This window comes from Chrysemys picta, chromosome 2, assembly GCF_011386835.1.
Source record: "Chrysemys picta bellii isolate R12L10 chromosome 2, ASM1138683v2, whole genome shotgun sequence".
Lineage (NCBI taxonomy): Eukaryota > Metazoa > Chordata > Testudines > Emydidae > Chrysemys > Chrysemys picta.
Window position 1 is genome coordinate 48,187,693 of NC_088792.1, and position 25,504 is coordinate 48,213,196.

Below are 25,504 nucleotides of genomic sequence, written 5' to 3' on the forward strand. Positions count from 1 at the left end.
AAAACCCTCTTGTAATGCTGCCATAATGTCCTAACCCTCATGTAGTTTTTTTTTTTTTTTTACAATTCTTTACGGAGTAGAGATGGGTAGTGGTATGTGATTTAGACTGGTGACAGTCACTCTTGTTAAAATACATGCCAGTGTGGTTTTTATTAGAAGTAAGCTGATAATATGACCTCTTCGAGTGGCCTAAATTCATTGTGAATCTTGTGTCTACACTTCATGTTTCAGTTAGAGCAAATATATGAATGACTAGGAAAGCAAAATGCACATGCAATAAATTAGTCAGAGAAACTGGTGTTTAAACTCTCACAACAGTGAGCTGACTCTAGATACATTATCTCCAGTTATTTGTGATTTTCATAACTCAGAGTTTTTCTATTATTAATTATATATATATATGATGGGGAAAGTCATCTCATGTGCTGAGCATCTTGCAGAATACCATTTCAAATACCATGTTCATACTTTTCTCTTTCATCGCATGCACATTAAATCTTTTTCCTCACCTTTCTCTAAAATCATGGCAGAACCTGATGCATTAGAACCGAATTAATGAATTTTACTAAGTAACGATTAAGTGAACACACACAGGCATACATCCCAAAATAAACTGTTAATGCATTTTGCTAGTTATAGATTAGTTTTAATTGATAGTAATGTAGATAGTATAACAGCAGTAAACTATAGCAGTAAATGTAGTGTGTATTTCGTAAAATTTATGTGCCTGGGTCTTACTCAAGCCTGTTGACTTCAGTGAGTGACTTCAGCATTTGTTCTAATGAAATCTTAGTCAGAACCTTAGTAAACATCTGCTGTTAAATTATTACTGAGGGTTGGGGAGAAACCAATCATTTTTGCGCAGACAAATAGGCTTAGGGAAATGCTGATTAGCAAAGTTTGGTTGTAATTCCCTTGTTACTCTGCTTTTTTCCATCGCTTGTCAATTACTAGGTCATTAGTAATTTGTGGAAATAATGTATCCACTGTCTGACATACATGGTTTGTAAAAATTCCCATGAAGCCGCAGGCCATGTGCAAAACAATTGAATACTGATATAATAGGCTCTACCTGATGAATTCACCATGGTCCTATCCTTGATGACTGCTCATCTCATGTTCCCTATAGAAGTACATATATACAGATCTCTGGATATTTTTTCCCTTTGATTCACAACTGGTCAGCCCTTGCATAGAAATCCAATACCCTTTTGAAGGGGAAAAAAGGCAGAGACTTTAATACATCGTAACATTAATTTGTCAAGAAGCTTACAGTACAATTTGGAAGAAAAGGGATAAGCAAAATACTTAGTATGTACTAGGGAAATTCTGCTGCTGGACAAAGTTTTTAAAAGTGAACAAAGGAAAACCTGTTTGCCTCCTTTTCTTTGTGGTAGCATAATTTTTTTTAAAGAGAAAACAAACTGTTTTCTTTCTGCTTGCTTGTTTTTACCTTAGATATGTGAATAATATCAAGTCTTGACTGCTCTGTTCTTGTTTGGGGACCCTGGAACTAGAGCTTTCTCAGTCCTCTCTTAGAGGAGAGCTGTGGTGAATCTCTCAAAGAAGTCTTTTCTCCCAATCGGCAGTTAAGCAGATGTTTAACAAAAACACAGGAAGAATATTAGTCTTCGATTTATCTCATTTCTCTTGTTCTTCCATCCTCCGGCAACATCAAGAAAGCTAAGATTTGATATTTCTAAAGTAAAAATCAAGCAGAAAAACATTTTATTTATTTTTTAAATGGAGGCTGCCGCTATTCACCATGAAGAAGCAGTAAAGGGTGTGAGAACACTCTCGCTATATAATTCTTCTTTAAAATTCAGTGTAGGTGGTAAATAAGTAAAATTTGTGTAAAAATTATTTTGATTTGTGGAAACCACTTGAACATTGATCATTTCTCACCCAGATGCAGTCTGGGAAAAGTTTTATAGTACTAAATCCAACACAGTGGACAGCAGTGTCTAAACATTGTTCAGAATTTTTTTTTTCTGGTGTGAAACACATACCAGTACCATATCTTGGTACTTCTAGATCATGTGGACCCTGGATATAAATGTATGTTTTCTAGTTTTTCCATCTCCGTTGTAGTTTCATCTGATTGAGCTGTTCTGTTTGGTAATATGTGTTTCTTCTGGAGCGAAAATTAGAAAATAAGTAGCTGTTAATCTAAACATGTTGGGCCAGATCCTCAGCTGGAGCAAATATTGTAGTTACATTGAAGTTAGTGAAGCTATACTGACTTAGACCAACAGAGGATCTGATCCATAGAACTTTGGGCCCTGTGCAGAGCATGAAGATGACACATTTCCTAGCTTGATCATAATAAATGTTCAGTAATAAAAATGACTTTCATAAAGATTGATGGAAAATAATTATACAACTCAAAGTTGATATTAAACAAATTATTATGGAAGATAATGTAGTTTGTGAAAAGTTAATAAACATGATCATTCTACATTGTGACGTATTAATTTCTCAGGCAGCATAGTATGATGTGCCATTGTATGAGGTCTCTCTCTCTTGCTGGTCTGTGGGAATAAAAAGTCATTGTTTCCTGTGCGTGCAGTCTCATTTTATAGCATAGAGACATGTTAAAACAATCCAAGAGAATATTCTGGCATGTATCCCCCTGACAAAGTAGATAATCATTTGTCAGTATGAATTGTATATGGTCATCTTTGTGAACTGAGCACAGTTCATTCTTTACATCAGTGTAATGTTGGGTGCAGTGATCTTTTGCATGTTTCTTCTTTTCATTTTGGTTTTGTTGCAGTTATATGCTGAAACTATATGCAAGTATATTGTATTGAACAAACTGTGAACTTTTTTTTGGTTATGTTAGTCACTAAACTAAAACACAAAATTTGTCCTTTCCTATGTTTTTTAGAATATTGTTGGGTTTTTTTTTTATTTTCAGTTTGAATCAACAGGACTGGGTCTTAGTAGTAACAGGCTGCGCACTACGCTAAACAGGATACAGGAGAGCCTGATTGATCTGGTAAGAAACTGGAATTTGTTAATGTTCGTTGAAATAAAGGAGGCATATTGTAAAAAGTATGGCAATTAGTATATAATATGGTTCATTAATTTTACTTTTTCCCCACATTCTGTGTTTATGATGAGAATATCATAATAGATTTCCTGCAGTTGTATTTGGGTTTTTTTGTTCAAAATCACTTTGCATATATCTACAAAACTAGTATGAAACTCCCAGATTCTTCCCTAATTTAATTATGCTTCAGTAATAACTTTTAATATTTGTTACCATTAATACTTGTGCTTAAAGCTCAAATTCTTCTTGTATAAGTCTAATGAAATTGGAGAAACAACTAGGAATCCTTGTGGCACCTTAGAGACTAACACATTTATTTGGGCATAAGCTTTCATGGGCTAGAACCCACTTCACCAGATGCATGGAGTGGAAAATACAGTAGCAGGTATAAATACACAGCATATGAAAAGATGGGAGTTGCCATACCAAGTGGGAGGTCAGTCCAACGAGACAATTCAATTAACAGTAGGATACCAAGGGAGGAAAAATCACTTTTGTAGTGGTAATAAGAGTGGCTGATTTCAAACAGTTGACACCTTCATGCATCTGATGAAGTGGGTTCTAGCCCACGAAAGGTTATGCCCAAATAAATTTGTTAGTTTCTAAGGTGCCAGAAGGACTCCTCATTGTTTTTGCTGATACAGACTAACAGTGCTACCACTCTGAAACCTGAAATTGGAGAGTGGAGGCTGTGATGTTTTTAAACTGATACCCAGCATCCTACTTACAAAGTTCATTACTAAAAGTCCTATAGAAGAATAGCAAGATCATGGTTTGTTGTAGAATTTACCTACAACAAAAGGAGACTGAGAGATGATAATGACATGGTAAGTAATTTATTAAATCACTCAAATGGTAATTTATCATGTCTAAATTTTACTTTAAACTGATTGTTTGCTTTAATCCCTATCACCATTTCTAATGCACTTACTGTTCTAAGAGGCCTTTACATAAATTAATGGCAAGCTTTCTAAATTTTCACACATTTAAATCCCTGAGAAAAGTATGTATATCTGTGATAGCAGTTTAACAGATTTTTTCTGTGGTATAACTTTTAAATGACAGCTTAGTCTTGAGGAAAAAACGATGATATATAATTCATTTCTCACAACGTACATATAGTCACTTTGCCTGCCATACATGTTACAACATAGACACCATGAGTCATTTTAACAGTTGTTTTTCATGAAAAAGGGTAAATAAATACCATATTTGCATTAGACTGGCAGCTGATTACACTTTATAGTACTCTGAGGGCGTAGCAAATATGAGAACTTTTGCATTTAGGTAGGTGATTAAATGTTAGGGTTGTGCAATGCAACTGGAGAGCAAAAAGCATATAGAAATGAAGCAGAGGAGTGAAGAATCGTGCTTTTAGTATTTCTTTCCTTCTACTTACTTTGAAATGTAAACACTTGAGGCACGACACTGAAATAATTTCCTACAACCTCGGTCTTAAATGGTTTGTATGATAACATACCCAAAAATTTACTATTTTGTAAAGCCACAGTTTTCCAGAGACACACACAACCTCACTGCATATTTAGCAGTGGGGTCCATTGTCTGGCTAGCTGGAAAAGGTGTATGGCCCTTTAAGAGCTAGAGAGCCAGGGAGTGCTGTAGTGGCAGACCAGGTAAGTGTGGGGATGCTGATCCATCCTCCTGCTGGTGACTAGAACAGAGTGGGGACTATATACGTCCATGCCAGTGCAGGGAAAGCCCTTTTTTTTACCTGGGCCAAGCAGGGCAACTCTCACCCTCCCACCCATGGAAGCAGTGAAATACTGGGTTTGGTCAGGATCCGCTGCAGGCACTGCGCTAGTTGCTTCTTTCTGCGGACGCTGAGAAGGATTTTTTCCCTCACCTTCAGGCCAAGGTTAAGTGGGGTGGGTCACCTTTCCTGGAGCTGGTTCATGGGGTTTAGTTGGGCAAACATGAAATGGGAGTTAGGCTGTGATGTCCCAACTCATTGTGTAAACATGGGTCAGATGCCCGGTGCAAGTACTCCATAGGAAGGGATACAGTGATTAGATGAAGTGGATTGGTAAAGGAGGTATTATTTAAGAGTGGAAATGGGGGAGGGGTATTTGGGGGCTCCTATGACTGGTTCAGCATAGAGCCATCCCATCCCTCTTTTAACCCCCCCCCACACACACACAACCCTCATTCAATGGGGGGAGGATGGTGATGTCCCGCAGGTTCTCTGGGGACCAGGATGGATAAGGGGGACGGCTGACAGAAGCCTCTAGGTATATATTGAAATGATTATGGAATTACCTGCACTGTATACTTTTATCTGCCCGGTACTCCCAGACATTTAAGAACAATGGGAGATAGATGTCCAATTGTCATTGACTTTCATTAGGAGTGGGGCATCTAGGTGCCTTTTGTACCTTTGAAACCCCTTCCGTATGTTGTTAGTCACTTAGTTGTGTCTCTAAGGCCCTAAATCACTGTTTTATGAGAGTGTTTAAAAAGCAATATTTATATGGTACCCATGGTGGCTTTTTGCTCATCTGCTGCTGAACGAGTAGAGGGAGCACAAATTAACTCAGGGGTCGGCAACCTTTGAGAAGTGGTGTGCCGAGTCTTCATTTATTCACTCTAATTTAAGGTTTTGCGTGCCAGTAATACATTTTAACATTTTTAGAAGGTCTTTCCATAAGTCTATATTATATAACTAAACTATTGTGTGTAAAGTAAACAAGGTTTTCAAAATGTTTAAGAAGCATCATTTAAAATTAAATTAAAATGCTGATCTTACGCCACCAGCCTGCTCAGCTCGCTGCCAGCCTGGGGTTCTGTTCACCTAAGCCAGCAGCAGGCTGATCAGGGCCTGTGGCCGGGACCCCAGACCTGGGGGGGGTCTTTCAGGGGTCAGGGCAGAGGGCTGGGGAGGGGGTTCAGGGCAGAAGGCTGGGGTGTGTGTGGGGGGGTTCAGAGGGCTGGGGGGGTGCAGGGCAGAGGACTGGGTGTGTAGGGGGTTCAAGGGTCAGGGCTGGGGGTGTGTAGGGGTGCAGGGCAGAAGGCTGGGTGTGTGTTGGGGTGTGGGGGGTTCAGGGTAGAGGGCTGTGGTTGTGGGGGGGTTCAGGGCAGAGGGATGGAGCTGTGGGGGTGCAGGACAGAAGGCTGGGTGTGTTGGGGTGGGGGGGTGCAGGGCAGAAGGCTGGGGGTATGGGGTGGGGGGTTCACGGCAGATGGCTGGGGGTATGGGGGGTGCAGGGCAGAAGGCTGAGTGTGGGGGGTGTTCAGGGCAGAGGGGTGGGGGGTGCAGGGCAGAAGGCTGGGGTGCTAGGCTCGTGGGGTTGCTCCCAGCCCCCTTCCCTGAGTGGCTCATGGCAGGGGGCATGGCAGCGGCTCATGGCAGGGGGCTGGAAGGGATATGCCCTGTTGTTCTCTTTAGATACTTTCAGAAAATATTCTTGCTTACATTTCCTCCTATTTGTCTTTTAGTGGAATCTTAGGGTTTGAATCTGGTTCTTATTAGGCTCTTCACATGTTTGGTATTCTGTCCTTTGCGTTGTCTTCCATTCAAAGTAACATTATTAGTGGTTGTCATTTCTACCAGGAAGGTGATTGCAGCCCCTGATGGCAGATCCTTCAAAGACTGATTTTTCATAAAGAAAGCCATATTCCATCCTTATCCTAGTTTTTTGATAATGGTTGTGTCAGATTTCCATCTTAAACTAGAACTTTGTATTTTCCTAAATTCTCAGCTTCCTGTGAAGGCTGGGCTCTGTTGTCTGGATGTCAGGAACCTTGAGCTATTTAGACAGGCCTAAGCTATCTGGAAAGTCATATAGGCTGAATATGGCCTTTGTTTCCCCCTTGGACTTCCCCAATCTTTGCTCCAAAGCTCAAGTAAGGCCTGTTTACTAACTACTTATGACCAGGCTGAGGAGTGAACATCTGGAAGATTTAGGGCCCCTTCATTAAAGTAAGAGTTGCCTCAATAGCTTTCCTTTGGACCACATCAGCTTCTGAAATTCATAAGCTACCTGTTTGGAGTTCAGTTAATACTTTCATGAAGCACTACCTCCTTGACTGGCAGTCTAGGTCAGATACTTGTGCAGGGTAATAGTACTTAAATCTTTATTCAGTTAAGACCTCCTGCAGCTGTGTACTACTTGCAAATCATCTTCAATGGGAATCTGCAGTGGTAATTTCATGACGGTGGCAGGAAGGTTACCTACAAATAATTGAAGTTCTCCATGTGCATGTGTGGATTCATGCTCAACCTCCCTACTTTCCCATTTCTTCAGGCATCCTAAGCTACCAGGTGCGTCCCTCGAGTTTGAGGGAACCCTATACTTAATATGGGCTGCTCCAAATATATTGAATGAAGAGCCAGGGACTTATGATTGTGAGTCATGTGAACTATCTGTCCACGTAAAAAAAGTCACAATTATGGAAAAAACCCTGATAAGAGTCTGTGTCAGCCTCTCAGAACCATTACGTCAACTTCAAATAAGTCCAAATGAAGTATGAAGGGGCTTAACCAAACTCATGAGGAAGTTCATCACCTGAAACAAGATCCTAACAGCTAAAGCTAAAACTAGAATTGGATGCTGGAATATGAGAACTGTGTGTCTCACTGGGAAACTGAATAAAGTAATTTGAGAAATGACTCAGTTCAATATTAGCATTCTTGGAGTGAGCTAAATGAGATGGACTATTCTATTCATATAATATCAGAGTACTCTATTCAGGAAGGCAAGATGATACTCCATATAGAGGGAGTTGGAGTACTCCTCAGCAAAAAGGCAACACAAGATCTACAGGAATGGAAACCAGTCGACTCCCAAATTATGCTAATATAACTATCATCTAGTGTTATGTACCTACTAATGGCTGTGATGAACAAGTAAAGGATGCATTCTACAGCAAGTTGCAAGGTGTACTTGTGATGCTAGTAAACCATGTGCCAGTTGTTGCCAAGGCTATAGGTGTCTGCTGAGCACTGACAGATTCATAGGTGGAAACCAGACCAGTTCACCTATATGTTAATATTGTTCAAGATAAGTGTTAGACTTGTAAAGATGTGTTTAGACTATAAAACACTTATAAGTTGCTGCATGCATTAATCTTACTTGCAATGTCTATATCCCATACTATAAGGTAATATGTAGGTTTTGCTTTATAATTGTAAGAATGCCTGATCTGAACTTGTGAACCTAGACAGCAAGAGTGGTAATCAAAAAGGACTATCAAAACTGAATGCGCTACAGTAGGACAAAAACCCAGTTTATTGCCCTATCTGCCTATGAAGAACGTGTGTTCAGGAGCTCTTGTCCCATCAGTTTGAACTCTGGGGGAAGAGCATATAAAGATGCTCACAAGAAGAAATAGTTATCTCTTTGCTTTTTGGACTCTTACAAGGGCTGGAGCTAAGAAACAAAAACAAAGATCCCCAGGGTCAACCTGGATTTTCCCTAAAAGACATTCAGGGGACAGATTACTACATCTGTCACCTTTTGGAACCATACACTGTAACACATTTGTGCTTATATGTTGCCTGTTTTAACTTGTAAAAGATTCTCATTTCTTTTTCCTAATTAATAAATCCTTAGTTTACTATAGGATTGGCAACCAGCGATGTCTTTGGTGTGAGATTTAAGGTGCAGATTGACCTCGGATAAGTGACTGACTGGTCTCTTGGGACTGAAAGCAACCTGAATATTTTGTAATTTTTTTGGTTTAAGTGACGATTTATCACTAAGTCTAGTTTGCCTGGGTGCCCAAGGGGAATGTCTGTGACTCCATGGTAAGAGTGTTACAGTGATCCGAGAGTTCACATTTGTTACTGGGTTGATGAAATTTAATTATAGAACATACTATCAATTTGGGGTGTCTGCCCTGCTTTTAGACAGTGTGCCGTAAGGTTGGCACTCACCGTCATGAACCACTGCACACGGCATGACGGTACTAAATTAGGTGCATGCTTATGATGTCATTCTGTTTATGGATGATGAGAATGCACAAGTTCATAATGACAACCTTGGCTACGAGCATTTCATGGTTAAACGCAGAATTGGGGGATGAGCAGATTGTGGTGAAAGATTTATTAATTGTGTCATGTATAACTTGTGCATGCAGGGGATGGATAAAACACTTTTTTCCCTTCTCGGAAGAAAAAAACTAACATGGCAATCAAATGATGGAAATTACTGAGAAACAATTGGGTCACATTGCCATCAGCAGATGGTGGAGAAGATAGTGCTGATTACACAGTCTCCTCCAATTGCTGATACAGAAAGTGACCACTATCATGTCAGAACAGTTAGGATAAAGCTTTTTTTTAAAAAAAACACTATAAGAAAAGAGAGATGGTATTTGATGTGAAGAAACTGTCTGACCTCGGAATGAGTGAGGATTTTAAAATCCAGCTCTCAAATGGATTCCAAGAACTACAAGTAATGAATGATTATATAGAATAACAAAGGGCTCACTTCAGATATGTCCACTGGGAAGCTCCCAAAATTTCACTTGGACCAAGATGATCAAGGAAAGAAGAGAGGATACAGCCAAGCACGTGGAAGTTGATTCAAGAAAGAAAAGCCTTAAAAATGAGGCAAGCATAGTTCAATGATGCTGCAACGGGGAACATGTAGAAAAAAAATAAAGAAGTATCAGAAAGAGTGGCTTGACAAAAAAGTGAGAGAAGATGAAAAAACATCAGTCAGAGGCAATTCCCGGGTGTGTAAGCAACTATCATCATGGTTCCAGAGTCACAATGGTATTGTAAAAGCAAAAGATGGAAGATTGTTAGCAATGGAAGCAGAACAGAAGCAACAGTGATGAGAAGATTTTAATGAAGTACTCAACCAGCCAGAGCCAACAATTCCAATTGATAGGTACAAAGAAGAAAGTGAAGAATTAAAGATCTTACTGGTAGAAATGTCAGAAGCAGAAATAGAAGAAACAATTAATCAGCTTAAAAAAACAGCAAAGTACCTGGTCAAGATAAGATCACTGCTGAAATGTTTAAAACTGAAAGAGGTTGTACATGAAAGACGTATCAGAGGGGTAGCCGTGTTAGTCTGAATCTGTAAAAAGCAACAGAGGGTCCTGTGGCACCTTTGAAACTAACAGAAGTATTGGGAGCATAAGCTTTCGTGGGTAAGAACCTCACTTCTTCAGATGCAAGAAATACGTACACTCTCATATACTTTGTAATATAGTTTGCAAGAAAGAATTCTAACCAGAGAAGTGGAAGAAAGCTGTGATCTGTAAATTACTAAAAAAAAACCCACCCCACTGGTGTGCAACCATTGGTGAGGTATCACACTACTTTCCATACCCAGAAAAGTGTTCTGTAGTGTACTATTGAACAGACTCAAGCTGGTCATAGAAGAAAAACTGTGTACTGAGCAAGCAGGCTTTAGACCGAAAAGATCATGTATAAATCACATCTTTACCCTCTTTCAATCCAAGAAGATTAATCTTGAACTGTAGATTTCATCAAACCTATTGATTGTATTTATAGTCGCTGTGAAAGATGTGTTAAAGGCTAGGATGCTGTGTGGAAGCTCAAGATGCTGTTAGGACAAAGTGGAGAGACCGACTGGTTTGATACATTACTGGAGTGCAGCAGTGCTGCATCTGATCACCTCTCCTCTTCTGCATTGTGATGCTAAAAGCAGCATTAAAGGAAGATACAGGAATTATGTGGACTAGAAGAAAACTTCATGATCTCCACTTTGCAGATGACTTTTTGTTGGACACAGATGAAGATGCTATGGAAAAGACCCCTATCAATGTCAAATGTGAGGCTGCCAAAGTAGGATTAAGAATCAGCCAAAAGAAAATGAGTCATGATCATTTTAAAGAGATGTCAGCAATGATGAGGCATATATGATTGATAGTGAAGAATACACATGGTTAATGAGTTTGTATATCTTGGAAGCACAAAAAGTGCTGATTGCCAAAACCATGAGGAATTGAAAGCAGGAAATGAGGAGGCAAATAGTCTTTTTGAGACAGGCAAATATTTGGAGAAATAAGGAAATGCACACGAGTTAAGACCAAGTTTATATAATACTGTTGTTAAATCCACATTGATATGTGGTTCTGAAACTTGGCAAATGCTAGAAACTTAACAGTACACTTAATGCATTCCACCTGAGATGCTTGCAAAGGATACTTGGTACAAAAGATACTGGTGGGATAAAGTAACCAATGTAGATGTGTTACAAGGACTGGTCAGTAGATTGTAGAAACAATGATTTGAGAAAGAAAGTCGAGTGATGAGGATGTGTGGTCCAGATGTAAAAAAAAAAAAGCTATTATTCCTAGACAGCCCCTTGATTGGATATTGCCCGGTGGAAGGCTTGAAAGGAGGAGGACAGCAGATGTAAGAACATTTGTGAAAGATGTTCATTCTCATGGAAGCAAACTATAAAGGAGCAAGAAATATGGCATTAGATGGAGGTGGAAAGGTTGGATTGGCTAATGTGTCACAACGCACAAGAGCATCTAATAAACAAACCAAAACTTCTTTGAGGTGTGTTCAATAATTGATGTGGAGAGAAACTTAAGAGCAGTTAGGAAGTAGTCTGTCTTACAAGATCTGTTTGGAACTGTCTATTTAAGGTATTTATATGGCTCCTATTACTGTTGTATCTGAGCACTCAGTCTTTTAATATATTTATTGTCACATCATCCCTGTGAGATGTAAAGTACTGTTACAATTTTTTAGCTGGAGAACTCTTGTGACCTAGCGGGGAATTGAACTTGGAATGTTATATCTTTGGTCAATATATGCCTATCTACTGGTAGATCATATGGCTCTGGAGCAGTTTGTGGGGCCAGCCAGGCAAGTCAGCCAATTTCCATGGTGTAGATCTGCAGAGGCTATTATTTAGACACTCTAGTTACTAGTAAATAATTTCTCTGTTGCTTGTTGAAGGAAGGTAGTTTCTTTTTGTTTACTTGGATTTTTCTAGGATATTGAAAATAACTGCTCCTCTAATCAGTACCCCGAGCATTTACCTCATTTTCTAGATCAAAGTGTCAAACTGTTTCATTCCAAAAAAACAACCACCTGGGGACACTTTGTTCTAGAAAACAAAATGTTTCATCATGAAATAATGTAAAAGTAAAATAAAATAATAAAATAAAACTTTCAAATGGAAATTTTGTTATCAATGTCAAAATTTTGTCTAAATTTTATTGAATCAAAAAATTTTCATTTGGAAATTCTTGTTTTCACTGGAAATTTTGTCAGAATCAATATGATTTTGTGAAAAATTTCAGTGTAGTTGAAACAGCATTTTCTGATTTGAAAACTTAAGCACAGAGATTCTCAAAGGCACGTCAGGGATTTAGGAGCACAATCTCCAATGATTTCAGGCACTTTTGAAACTCCCCTTATTGTCATACTTTGTTGCCTAATATCAACTGATAAGATTTTTTTCTTGTAATACTTGCTTTGACTGTATCTTTATTTTTTCCCTTATTTGTACTGTATAGGGCCCAGGCTCAAGAGATGCTGTGTGGGTCCTATCAGGGAACTTCACTTGGTATTGAGGGCACTTAGCAATTTAAAGGATTATGCTTACATGCTCTTTTGGTGCTGCATTTTCCCTGTTTGATTTAACTAAAGGAGGTGTTTTGAAATGTATTATGAAGGTACCCAGTGTAGTTGTAGCCATGTCAGTCCCAGGATATTCTAGAGACAAAGTGGGTGAAGTAATAAAAGACATTACTGATTCTTTTTTTCCCCAAAAGAGCTACATCTTTCTAATGGCAGCACTAGAAATATTAGTACAGCATGATCTGAAATGGAAAAAGTTACTTTGATACACCTCTACCCCAACATAACACTGTCCTTGGGAGCCAAAAAATCTTACCACGTTAAGGTGAAACCGCGTTATATCGAACTTGCTTTAATCTGCCAGAGTGTGAAGTCGTCTCCCCCCCCCACTGTTTTACCGCATTATATCCGAATTCGTGTTGGGTCACGTTATATCTGGGTAGAGGTGTATTTAAATGATATAATTAGGTTTGGTAAAATTCCAACACAATCTACAGCTTAGCAACCCTATTTGTATGTACTTCACTTGCAGAAGCTAATGTGAAAGAGGTTGCCAGGAGCTCAGATAGTGATTGGGTAATAAATTGCATCTTACCTACTTGCCATCTTTGTCTTAAGAAAATATTTGCAGACAGACAGATACAGTCAATTAAAGTATATGTTTTAAAGTGGCTGAGAGTGCAATTACATTCTGAAGAATAAAATAACTTTACTTTCTCAGTATTTTGGTTGACCGGCTTTGTGTCTGTCTCTGGGATCTTCGGACTCTCTCATATTTAACATGTCCTACTAAACGTTGGACAGTGTATACAAAGCTTCTATAGCTCCACCCTAAAGGATAACTTTAGTACATATCTCTGTTATGCAATGTGGTGGGGAGCAATCATAGTCCTTTACATTTATGAATTACAGGGAGTCCTCGGACTTACAACACACAACGCAGTTCTGAGGAACAAATTAAGTTGAAATGGCTTTTCCCATAGGAATCAATGGTATAAAGGGGGGATTGGTTCCTGAACCAAGGCTTGATACACTATTTTCACCACAATAACCCAGATTTTTGTACTAAATGAATTATAGTTTGCTAATGTAGCAACATCAGTGTATTTATTTGGTAAACAGCATTCAAATAAACATATAAAATCACATATGCTTTGACTCTCCTAATTACCTCCATTTTTGATTCAGTAGTAATTGTTCTGCCTTTCTTAGAAGAAGAAACACCACCTGCACTGGATTTACGCTTTTCTGCCATTTAAATTTTTTTTTTAGAAATTTTTAGAACCACAAAGAACAGCAACTGAATGTCTTAAGTCAGGCTGGGCAGAATGCCAGAGAGGCAGGTGGCGGCTCAGAATGCCGGCAACATACTATGCAGAATTGGGCTTGCTTTTTACAGAGTTGTTTGTAAATAACTTTGTGGTCGCGTTATAATGAATGGAACTGGAAGGGGGTCCAGGGCCAGGGTAGCTAGTTGCCGGGTAGCCTTGCCGCTTGTTTTTGATTGGCTCAGCCAATCAGAAAGCTTGAACAGTGAAATCAGTGATTGGCGGAGGCTCAGCATGTGATGTGTGCTGTTCTTCCTGCCGGCTTTCGTCATAAGGGCAAAACACGCGTCGTACGGGCGAAACAGGCAGTCAATTGAAAAGCATCATAAGTGGCGTCCGATGTAAGTTAGGCGTCGTAAGTCTGTACATGCTTACTTAAGAACACTGGATTTTAATTTATATCTATTGTGAGAAACATGTGATCAGATTGCTCAACTTTCCATGCTTCAGATGTGCATAACACCAGGGCTCTACCATCTTTGCCGCCCCATGCAAAAAAAAAGCCACTCAGACTGCCACCCGAACTGCCGAAGCGCCAAAAAAAAAAAAAAGCCGCCCGGACTTTGCTGCCCCAAGAATGGATGGAATGCCGCCCCTTAGCATGTGCCGCCCCAGGCACGTGCTTCCTCCGCTGGTGCCTGGAGCCAGCTCTGCGTGACACAGGCTCAAATTACCACAAATAGTAAAAATGATAGAGGAAGAGGCTTAAAAAGACGTATCATTCATTTTTTGTATGTGTTGAAGTTTTCCATAACTTCATTTTCAAGAGTCTCTATTTCTGATGTCATTACTTAGAGTAAACCAGTGAAATAAAAACAGGCTTGTTATGGGATCATTATAAAATTAAGTCTAAAATAATTGAAGTCCTATAATGAAGTGCAGTCATGAAGCATATATTATAGCATTTGGTACAGAGATAAATGTGGCACTGCCAAAAGTACTATGTCAAGTTTTTTATTTCAGATGTCAGTTGAATCAAATTTTATAAGGTAATGGTCTCTTGCTACCTACAATGAGTATGTTAAAAAGTAATCTACTACTGCACCCCTTAGGAAAATATTTAGAAAGTTTACCACAATCTGGTATTTCTGCTGTTGTGACGATTAGCTGCCTTCTGCTGATTATACCATTTTCAGGCACCAAGTAGCAGATCTTCTGCCAGACTTCCATACCAAGAACTCTGTATGTTACTGCTAAACCAAGAACTCTGCATGTTACTGGTAAACCCTGTTCAAGATATAATCATACATCAAACCTTTCACCAGTGTTATAAGCTTGGAATGGGATTAGTATCGGTTTTATATTTTAAATTAACTTTTTCCAATTTTTAGTTATGTCACTTTATTTCTCAGTAATCTTGCCTTCCTGAGTAGAATGAGGGCAATTAGAATGTGGGAATGCTATACACAACTCAGTACACACAAATAAAACTTTGACTGATGCAAGGAGAATCAGTGGCTAGCTAATTATAGTAGAATCTTACTGCAGATGACATTTACTTTATAAGTATCCTTCAAGACTGTAGGAGTACATGATCAGCAATTTTTCCTGAACCTTGGAACTGAAGAACCACGACAATCAAGATAACACTTGGGTACGCTGATACTTTTTTTCCTACACATTTTTTTAGGACAAATTATGTATCTCAAGGAAATACTTCACCTCCTAGTCTTTATATCTAATTAACCTTTGAAAATCTGTAGACCAGTGGTGGGCAACCTGCGGGAATGGCAAACCATGGCCACTGGGAGCTGCGGGGGGCCGTTCCTCTAGACGGTCAATGTCAGCAAAATGTCTCACGGCCCACAATCAGATTGCCTTGATGGGCCGCATGCGGGCTGCAGGTTGCCCACCACTGATGTAGATTAATAACAAATTTGACCCTTTAGAAGTATCTTTGTATGGATTGCATTTCTTCATATTAGTCAGCAGAAAAGGCTAGTACAGCTGTGGTGCTAAAGAGAGCACTGAAGGAAATGGAAAAAGTCCTGAGTTTTAAAGCAATTTAATGGTTTCTCAAAGGCACTGGCTTGACAAACATCCACAAAACTGATGCCCCAGTCACTGACCGTGTGAGAACTTCATCCCATCCCATCCGCTATTGGTTCCCACATCCTCAGGTGGAGAAGACTTGGGGAATGAGTGTATAGCTTAGTCTTCATATACATTCAGTCCTCAGGCCGTGCAGCCCACAACAAGGGTGTAATTTTGTAGTAGTAACAATAAGAATATCAGTCCAGGGATGCCATCAAGTCATCTCATGTAAGTACCCAACATCCTGTAGGTTGTTACTTATGGTTACTGATGATCTAGAGAGGAAACTTCCAGTTCCCTACCTCATTCAATACCCAAACAGCTTCTTTATGATCTGCACAGTTTAATCAACAGTGGCTTCATCGTTGCCTAAATATTGTTGATGCTAGTATTGTGCTTGCAAATGACTTAAGATTGAGCTGTTTGAGGAAACTATACATAACAAAATACTTATTTCATTTCAGACCTATTTGTTCATGTACGTCATCAGATATTTTAAGAATTAATAGTTTGATCTGTATTTTCTGTAAATCAGGACAGTCCACAGTACCCATTAGAAAGAAGGATATAAACATTTGAATACAGTATGTAAAATGGCAGACTGAAGAGTAATCTTGGGAAATCATTGTTGGATGGAAATGTAATTTTAACACATTCTTCTTTTGCTGTGGATATTTTCCCACAACAGTATAGATCTTTTAGCAATAACAGTAGGTCAGAATCTACAAAGTACCATAACTCTTCTTAATTATATTATACTACATGCAACAAAAATAACTTATTTTTGTTATCTCGTTCTCCCACCTACCCTCGTCCCATTTGGCCTTCCTGTAGTGTCTGACACATTGATGGCTAGGTCTCGGGGGCAGTGACTTTCTTCTTTGTTACTTGTCTGTACAGTGTCCACCACAAAGAGGCCCTGATCATCGTTTGGGCTTCTTAGTTGCCGCTGTAATAAAAATAATAGTAATACTGAGAGCCGTTCCATGCAGTTGTGTGACCTGATTGCCTGCAGATAGTTACAAGGCTGAGGAGACTTGATCATGATTTACAGAGGGTGTTGGATCCTAAACTGGACAGCGATTTGCTCCCTTAAGAATATTTAATCTTTATTTTGTGCACAGTCAAGACTTCCATTTTAACAGTTTAATTTTAATTTGTGGCGCTAAGCCCCTCATTTGAGTGGTGGCTGCTAGTCACGTTGTATAGATGTTTTTATCTTCTAAAAGGTAATCTTTGCAAGCTTCACAATTCCTACAAGATAGTATTATGCTTCATCAGAAAAGAACCTTTCTTTATTTTAGATGTTATATGGTTTTCTTTGAAAAACTAAATAGAGCATAGAAACTGATGACATTTAATGTATGGACTGAATGGCTTGTAGAGGAAGCGATCCTTGTATAGGGTTACCATGTTTCATGTTCCCCAAAAGAGAACACTGCTGGGGAGGGGGAACTGGAAGGGAGGGTGCTGTAGAGATATAGTGTGTATTGGGGGGTATTTGGGAGTGCTGGAGGTGATACCTGGAGGTGCTCGAGGGGTGTGTATATTGAGGGGTATTGTGGTGGTGCTGTAGGGATATATGTACTCGGAGTGGGTATTTGGGGGGTACTAGAGGGATGTGTATGTACTGGAAGGGGTATTTGGGGGGGTGCACAAGAGGGAGTACCTGGGGCCTCATTCTTGAGATTGGGGGGCAGTGTTGCTCCATGTCATGGTGGCAGGGTGGCTGGCGCAGACCTGGGACTCTGCAACAGTCATCAGTCACCTGCCTCCCCATGGGACTCTCTACTTCCCCAGGGCTGGGAGCCTGGGTGGGTGGGATCTGGCAGCTGTGAGGGACCAATAAGCTGCAGACATAGAGGAGGGACCATCAGGAAGTGAACCAATCGGGGATCTTTCTGAACTGCAGTGTCTGCTCATAAAAAAAAAAATCCGGACATTGCCTCTTATTTGAAAAATCTGTCCAGGCAGAGGGTCAAAATAGAGGCAATGTCTCGGAAAACCCGGACATTTGGTAACCCTAACCCCGTATACAAAAGGAAGATTTAGCATTAGCTTTGTATATGTGATAGAAGTCTCAACTATACTGCTTCTTCAGTTTGTTCATTTAGATCTAACACAACATATTTTCTTTGAATGACTAGATGGCCCAGGGAATTGGAATAGGATACTGAGCCTTTCCACTCTAACTTGTTAGTTTGAATAAATTCATTGGTCATCAGCTGATTGTCTCAATTTGGGCTCTAAATAATAAAAAACGGAAACACCTGATTTTTAGACTCTGGTTACCATGCACAAAAATTCTAAGCTGGGTGCTCGTATTAGAAGAGTGCAGATGTCTGCACTCCCAGCGTTTCACCCAACGTTTCACATGGAACAAGTGGAAACCAGATAGTGGCCCCACTGAAAATCAGTCTCTCGGTGCTAAAACTGCAGCAGCAAAATATGCATGAATAAAACACAGTGTGTGTGTGTGTGTGTGTGTGTGTATGTATATATCTAGATATCTCTCTCTCTAAAAATAAAAAAGTTGATATTCTGGATATAACTTGATTTAGGGTTTGACAGAATTTCACAGATATTTACTAGGACATTTAATCTGATAAACAATATAGTAAATACCAAGAGCCCAATTCTGCTTCCAGAGACAGGGGTCAGTTCCTGCCAAAGTCAATGGGAGTGACCCATCTATATGAGCACAGTTATGCTTCAGGGTATTATCAACGATAAATAGTAGAGGTGTTAATAACATGATCTCTGGAAAAAAAGATGATCTGCAATAATGCTGTTTGAAGTATGAATTGAAGTATCTGCTATTTAAATGTAGGCTAGTGGTGGTGGTTTAAACTGGTAAATTTTAAGCTATTTTGTTAGAAGCATGCTTCAGGGGTTCTCACAACAAATTTTTGGGTGGCCTCAGAGTGTGGCCACCAACTCTTACTGGTGGCTGCTCTGAATTTTTTCCTAGTTTGGTATATGCCCCTGGTTGGTTGATTGCCATATATTTTGGAAGGATACGGAGAATGGCTAAAAATTTGTTGTCCTGCCAGTGAAAGTCTTTCACTATTCAGAATGGGAAACGTGCTTTTATTATTGTTCCCATTTAATATTTAACTCCATTGGGTGATGAAAAATTCATAGCTGGCCTGCTGCCAATTAACACTGTCACGTCCTTGTTGGGTTGAATGTCAACAGGCTGCCTGAGCATGCACAGTGGAATCAGCCATTGTCTAAAATTGGCAGTTTCGTACCTATGGGATTTGGAGGTCCAGTTCCCATTAATTTTAATGGGAATCTGGTGTCCAAATACCTAGGGAGCTTTCAAAATCTCATCTCTGGGATTATTTTTATATTGCAACTCTGCTTTAATTTAGTAACATTCAACTGTCCTTTTTATCTTTCATCTTGCTTTGAAGCTTGGAGATTTATGAATGAACCTGTGTACTTCAGAAGGAAATGATGTTTTGAAATCAAAATTTCAACAGAATTAATGGTGTATAATTGCATGTAGGATATTTAAACAAGATAAATACCCATTGACATTTAGGGTGCCTGGATAAGATGTATTTGAGGGCATGACAAAGTCGCATCTCATTAAAAAAGATAAAATAAAACACAGTACTTGAAATGTTTTTGCAAAAACATTAAATAGAAAAACAAAGTGTTTTAATAGTCATTTTATGTAACTACTATGTCAAAGCGTACATCGACATTACAAAGCTCTCAGCTAGAGATTGTTAAATAAGGACACCGCAAGGTACAGTACGTGCCTAATGTCAATTTCTGAACACTTTGCCATGTTTTTAAAAAGGGCAGAGGAGGAGAGAGACTCAAAATCTGATTCCTAATTTTCATTGGTGTAAGTAAGAAGAGACTGTGGCTTTGTATTTTTCTCTAGGTACTTTCTGGCACTTGCTGACAATTGGAGCTTGCTGCTCATTCCTGTTATAACCTGCTAATAGCTATGGCCCCAGTCCTATAAACACTTATTCACATGCTTAACTATAGGCATGTGAATCACTCCATTGACTTCAATGGGACAACTCGCATACCGAAATTAAAAGTGCATACATGCTTGCAGGATCAGGAAGTAAGATGTATGTGTGCATCTCCTGGTATGTTGGGTGACCTCCTTGATTTGTTGGCATTCTAGCGATTCCCCCTGTGTATGGTGCAGATCTAGGGCTGGGGAGAGATTGAAGTAGATTTCATTTATAGGAAAGAGTGACAAGGGAGTGGTTGGAAAGGAACAGGTCATAACATTTGATATGTACATTAATCCTGTAACATGGGATGATGTTTCCTGGCAGAGCAGTTTAGATTATTTCCCTTAAAACCGAATGTCTGAAATTAATTATTTGTATTCCCATCGTGCCCCTAAGCCCTACTCATTGACCAGGACCTCATTGTGGTAGGCACTGCACAACACAGAACTAGAATATCGTCCCTCTGCAGAGTTTACAATGCTAAGTATTACACTCGTTAGGGCAGGCACCATGTAATTTTTATTTGCGTTGTGAAGCACCTAGCAAGCTTTTAGATAGTGTAGAATAATTAATAACACAACTACATGTGAACGACTCTTAACCTAGTGAAAAATTCAAATGAAGCATTTGACACAGAGGAAAAGATAACATTTGGTATAATCCTAATTTTAAAATAAGCATAAAAATAGTTAATTAGGAAAAGTCTTATGTTGGCTGTTCAGATACTATATTCCTAATTTATCCCTGTGGCACTTGTTTCAGATTAAACAGTAGCCACATTTGACTTTCATATTACTGGAATAAAATTTAATTCTATCCCTACAACTCCTTCATTTGCTTGTTACTAATTTTCTCAGATTAAATGACTAAAGTGGCTTCTTGTTTATATGCTTCTATTAGCAAATATGATATAAACAGATATGCATTTGGGATCATCAAAAAAACTAATCATTTTTCTGTGCAAGAAAGTAGGAAGATAACATTGTTTAGTCTGGTGGTCTGGAAATTGGAATCTGACAAGATTAGCATGATTTTTATTTGTCTGTAACTCCTATTAGTATAAACTATTAGTTGAAGTTATAACATACACAGTAGAATCTCAGAGTTATGAACACTAGAGTCAGCTGGCCAGTCAACCACACGCCTCGTTTGGAACCAGAAGTACACAATCAGGCAGCAGCAGAGACACCCCAACACCACCCCTCAAAGAAGGCAAATACAGAAGAGTACTGTTAAACATAAACAACTAAAAAATAAAGGGAAAGCAGCATTTTTTTCTACATAGTAAAGTTTCAAAGCTGTGTATTAAGTCAATGCTCAGTTGTAAACTTTTGAAAGAACCATGTTTTGTTCAGAGTTATGAACAACCTCTGTTCCTGAAGTGTTTGTAACTCTGAGGTTACAGTAGAACCTCTGTACTGTAATTCTACTGTCATGGCAAGGGCCTGAGTTATGTTCAATATGGAAGGTGATAGGCAGTGGGAGCATATTGCTAGTATTTAAAAAAATAAGCTAAAATATTGTTAGGTCAAGTGCGTTGTTCATGAGTCTGGCATAGAAAATTGTATCCAGGAAGGCTTCAAAGGTGCTCGAGGGGAATATCTGTTCTATACTGAACCATGCTGATCGTGTGATACTGCACATACACCAGAGTTTGACTGCAGAACCCAAATTTGACTTTGTCGGGTCCAAATATATGATGCATCGTTTTGAGGGTGTGTTCCTTAGGAGTGGCACCTGTACCACTTACCATTGTCTATGCGCTTACATTCACACACTACCTCATGGGGAAAGGAGGAGAGAATAGAGTTATTTTAAATAGACTTTGATACTCCATGCTACTTTATTTTGTATAGCACTTGCATGCCAAGGTACAGACACCTTGGAATTACCTAAGATGGAACACTCAATCTTTATTACATTTGTCCTCACATTTTATGAGCTTGGATATTTGAAAGGAGCAAAAAATAGTCAGTGCATACTTATAGGCTTTCTTTGTTCTTTCAGTTGTCTTTGTGTAAATATTTGATGGTATGATGAAGCTCATCATGTTGTTGGGCAATTTTCCAAAGAAGTAGAGTTTCTTCAAATGACTGACTAAAAACATCTGTGAAAATTTAATGTTACTTCTGAGGGTAGTGTGACGGTTTGGATCACAGAAACCCCCTTGGGGCTGCCAACTGATGTGCCAAGACTATTTCTACCTCTGCTTTCCCTGCCAGCTTGGGACTCCAGCCCTCAAAGGTGTTACAGTAAGCTTCCTTTTACAGACTAGTCTCCCTCTAGTCTGGGTCCAGCAATCACTCACACCCCCTGTAGTTACTGTCATTTGTTCCAGTTTCTTTCAGGTATCCTTGGGGGTGGAGAGGCTATCTCTTGAGCCAGCTGAAGACAAAATGGAGGGGTCTCCCAGGGGTTTAAATAGATTTTATCTTGTGGGTGGAGACACCTCCCCCTCCCCCCGCTCTCCTATGCAAAGTCCAGCTCCAAGATGGAGTTTTGGAGTCACATGAGAAGGTCACATGTATATGCATGACTCCGTTTTTACAGGCAGCAGCCATTGTGTACATGCTACCCTGAATGTCCTCAGGTAGACTTCTTATGTGGATTGGAGCCTTCCAAGATTCATTGTCTTTTAAGTGTTTCTTCATTGGGCATTTAATTTGCTCATTCCTTTCTCAAGAAGCTGACCAAATGCTACACAGACAATACTCATAACTTTGAATACAACAATGACGCATGCAAATAGGATGAATAGATTCAGTAGATCATAACCTTTACAGAGATATGTTACATGGCAACTGGAATATGTTTTATGCTACATATGTCATTTACACACGCACACATACATGGGTGCACCATCACAGGTAGGACAGATATTTTTGACTGTCAGGAAACATTGCAAGGATACTGTATGTATGTATTTAAGCATTCTCTGAAAGGTGGTGTGAATTGGGAAGGAGGAAGGCAGAGAGGGATTTGAAATTGATGTTTCGCTGTATTTAAATGTTAACATTGGGTGAAAGTATATTTTTAAAGAATTGGATTGTTTGTGCCTAGAGGATTGAATAGACATATTTTTCATTAATTTGTACTGTCTCCGAAGATATGCTAGGGATCTCTTGGCATAGATAATCAAGATCCCTGCCTCAAAGAGTTTACAACAGTGGTGCCAAAATTCCTCGCCGGGTGTGGTATTTATCTAATCTACATGACAAATTTATATTCCATAGAATGCAAGCATTGTTTGTTTATTTTTGTTTTGTTTTACTTTCTAGCCCTTATACTTGCAAAGTGTTTGCATTCAGAAAGTTAAGAGTGTAATTCAAAGGAATAGCTACATTTTCAAATAATGTGCTGGTGCAGTTAATTTTTGTTAGCCATTCACACCCTTCCTGAGAGACTGTCTACTACTATTGACCATGCTCCTTCCTTTAAAAATCTTATGTTCCCTCAGCTTTCATGATTTTTGTCTTTTATTAGTTCTCCTGACTAGCTGTATCTTAAATTTTTTGCTCGGTGCATGGTCTTCATCTCATCTCCAACTTTCAGCAGGGATCCCACCTGGCTCCATCTTTTGTCCCTTCTTTTGTCCCTCTACATCCTATCATCAGGTGATCTGTTATCTTTACTCTTATTATTTATAGGCCTATTTCTCCACTCTAGACGTGGCTCCTTCTGTCACAATCTGCGACTCTGCTTGTGTTTGACATCTCATGGGTGGCCTGGCATGAACTTAAATTAAGCCTGGCCAAAACGGAACTCTTGATCTCTCTCCTACCCTTCAATCACCACCATCCTCCCAGTCACTCAGGCGCATAATCTGGGCCATGGTCCACACTAGGAAATTAGGTCAGTATAATTGTATCACTCAGGGGTGTGAAAAATCCATGCCCCTAAGTGACACAGTTAAACGGACTTACCCCCATTGTAGACAGTACTATGTTCAGTCACAAATTTAATTAATGCATTATTTTTATAACGAGCATAGTCAGCATAGAAGCATGTCCTCTGGAATGGTGGCCGAAGCATGAAGGGGCACACAAATTTTTAGCATATCTGCATGTAAATATTTTGCAATGCCAGCTACAAAAGTGCCATGCAAATGTCTGTTCCCACTTTCTGGTGACCTTGTAAATAAGAAGAGGGCAGTATTATCTCCTGTAAATGTAAACAAACTTGTTTGTGTGACATTCTGTACCTTGGGGGAGTGTCCTGGAACCCCCATATTCCTCATTTTTATGTTTGTGATCTTACATATAAAGCATGCCTTGTAAGGTATCAGGGGAAAGGTTATGATGTGCTGAAAGTCATTTCTCTATCCATATATGTATATCATTAATATATATGAAGTTATGATAATTGTGTTGTATGCCTGTCGCTAAAACATGCTGTAAGTAGTAGCTCCTCAGAGGCAACAGCAAGGAAAGTAACCAACACCTGGGCAGGTTTTCAAACAACCCATCAATAGCCATTGTCCAGCAAGGAAGCTACAATTTAATAACTCACCTGCATGAGGCCACACCAGGGGAATTGCTCAACCTTGCCTAGAGACTCATATCAGACATACCTGGACTTGTTTGTTCCCCAAGCACATGGGACTGAGGGTATAAAACAGAACAGAGCAGGCCCATACTTCACCTTTTCTCCTGCCCCCACCTACACTGCAAGCAACTAAGACACTGAAAAGAAAACACGACTCCAACAGAGGAGATTGGCCCAGGTTTAATGAACAAACCTTTATATTAAGAACTGCAATATTCTTTGGGGTAAGAAAAACTGGTTAATCTAGATGTTGCTCAGTCTAATGGGGTTGAGAGTTTAGACTGCATGCTTATATTTCATTTCTTTTGGTAACTAGCTGACTTTTTGCTTATCACTTAAAAATTATCTTTTATAGTCAATACATTTGTTTAATCGTTTATCTTTACCAGTGAGTTTGTATGAACTGTGGGGCAAATCTGCTCAGGTTTTGCAAAGACTGTGTATGTCAACTTTCAATTGATGAAGTGGTGAACCAATTAATAAATCTGCACTGCCCATCTTGAGCAGTGCAAGACAGTATATTCCTGGGGTACAGTGCTGGGGGGGGGGGCGGGGGGAATTTGACTCTGGTCCCTTTCTCTGTGTGATTCATGAGTGGCTCTGGGAGCATTCATGCAATCTAACTGGGTGGGTGGGGCTCCACATGCTGTTGTGCTGAGTGATCACAATGCCTGGAGGGGTTGCTGCTGGTCATTAACAAGGCATTGTGAGAGACAGCCCAGGCTGGAGAAAGTTAAGGGGGCACAGTGGTCCCACAGTCCCAGGCTACACCCCGGGGGGATCCTGTCACAGTTTGTCTTAGTGATTGGCTGAACAAGAAGTAGAACTGAGTGGATTTGTAGGTTCTGAAGTTTTACATTGTTTTGTTTTTGAGTGCAGTATGTAACAAAAAACATCTACATTTGTAAACTGCACTTTCATGACAGATTGCACTACAGTACTTGTATGAGGAATTTAAAATATTTTGTTCATCATTCTTACAGTGCAAATATTTGTAATAAAACTATACACTTTGATT

General features: G+C 39.4%; 1 protein-coding gene across 16 annotated transcripts in view; it reads left to right on the top strand.

The window, feature by feature from the left end:
• The window catches only part of VPS50 (VPS50 subunit of EARP/GARPII complex), a 174,644-nt gene that overhangs the window by 130,703 nt on the left and 18,437 nt on the right, over window positions 1–25,504 (top strand). For all 16 annotated transcript variants that reach the window (XR_010598256.1, XR_010598255.1, XM_065583100.1 and 13 more), the window contains one exon: window positions 2,921–3,001. Coding sequence is in view for 14 of the 16 variants with exons in the window: in XM_065583100.1 (XP_065439172.1) it covers window positions 2,921–3,001 (81 nt within the window). In the remaining 2 variants the exon portion in view is untranslated. The remainder of the gene's footprint in view (window positions 1–2,920; window positions 3,002–25,504) is intronic.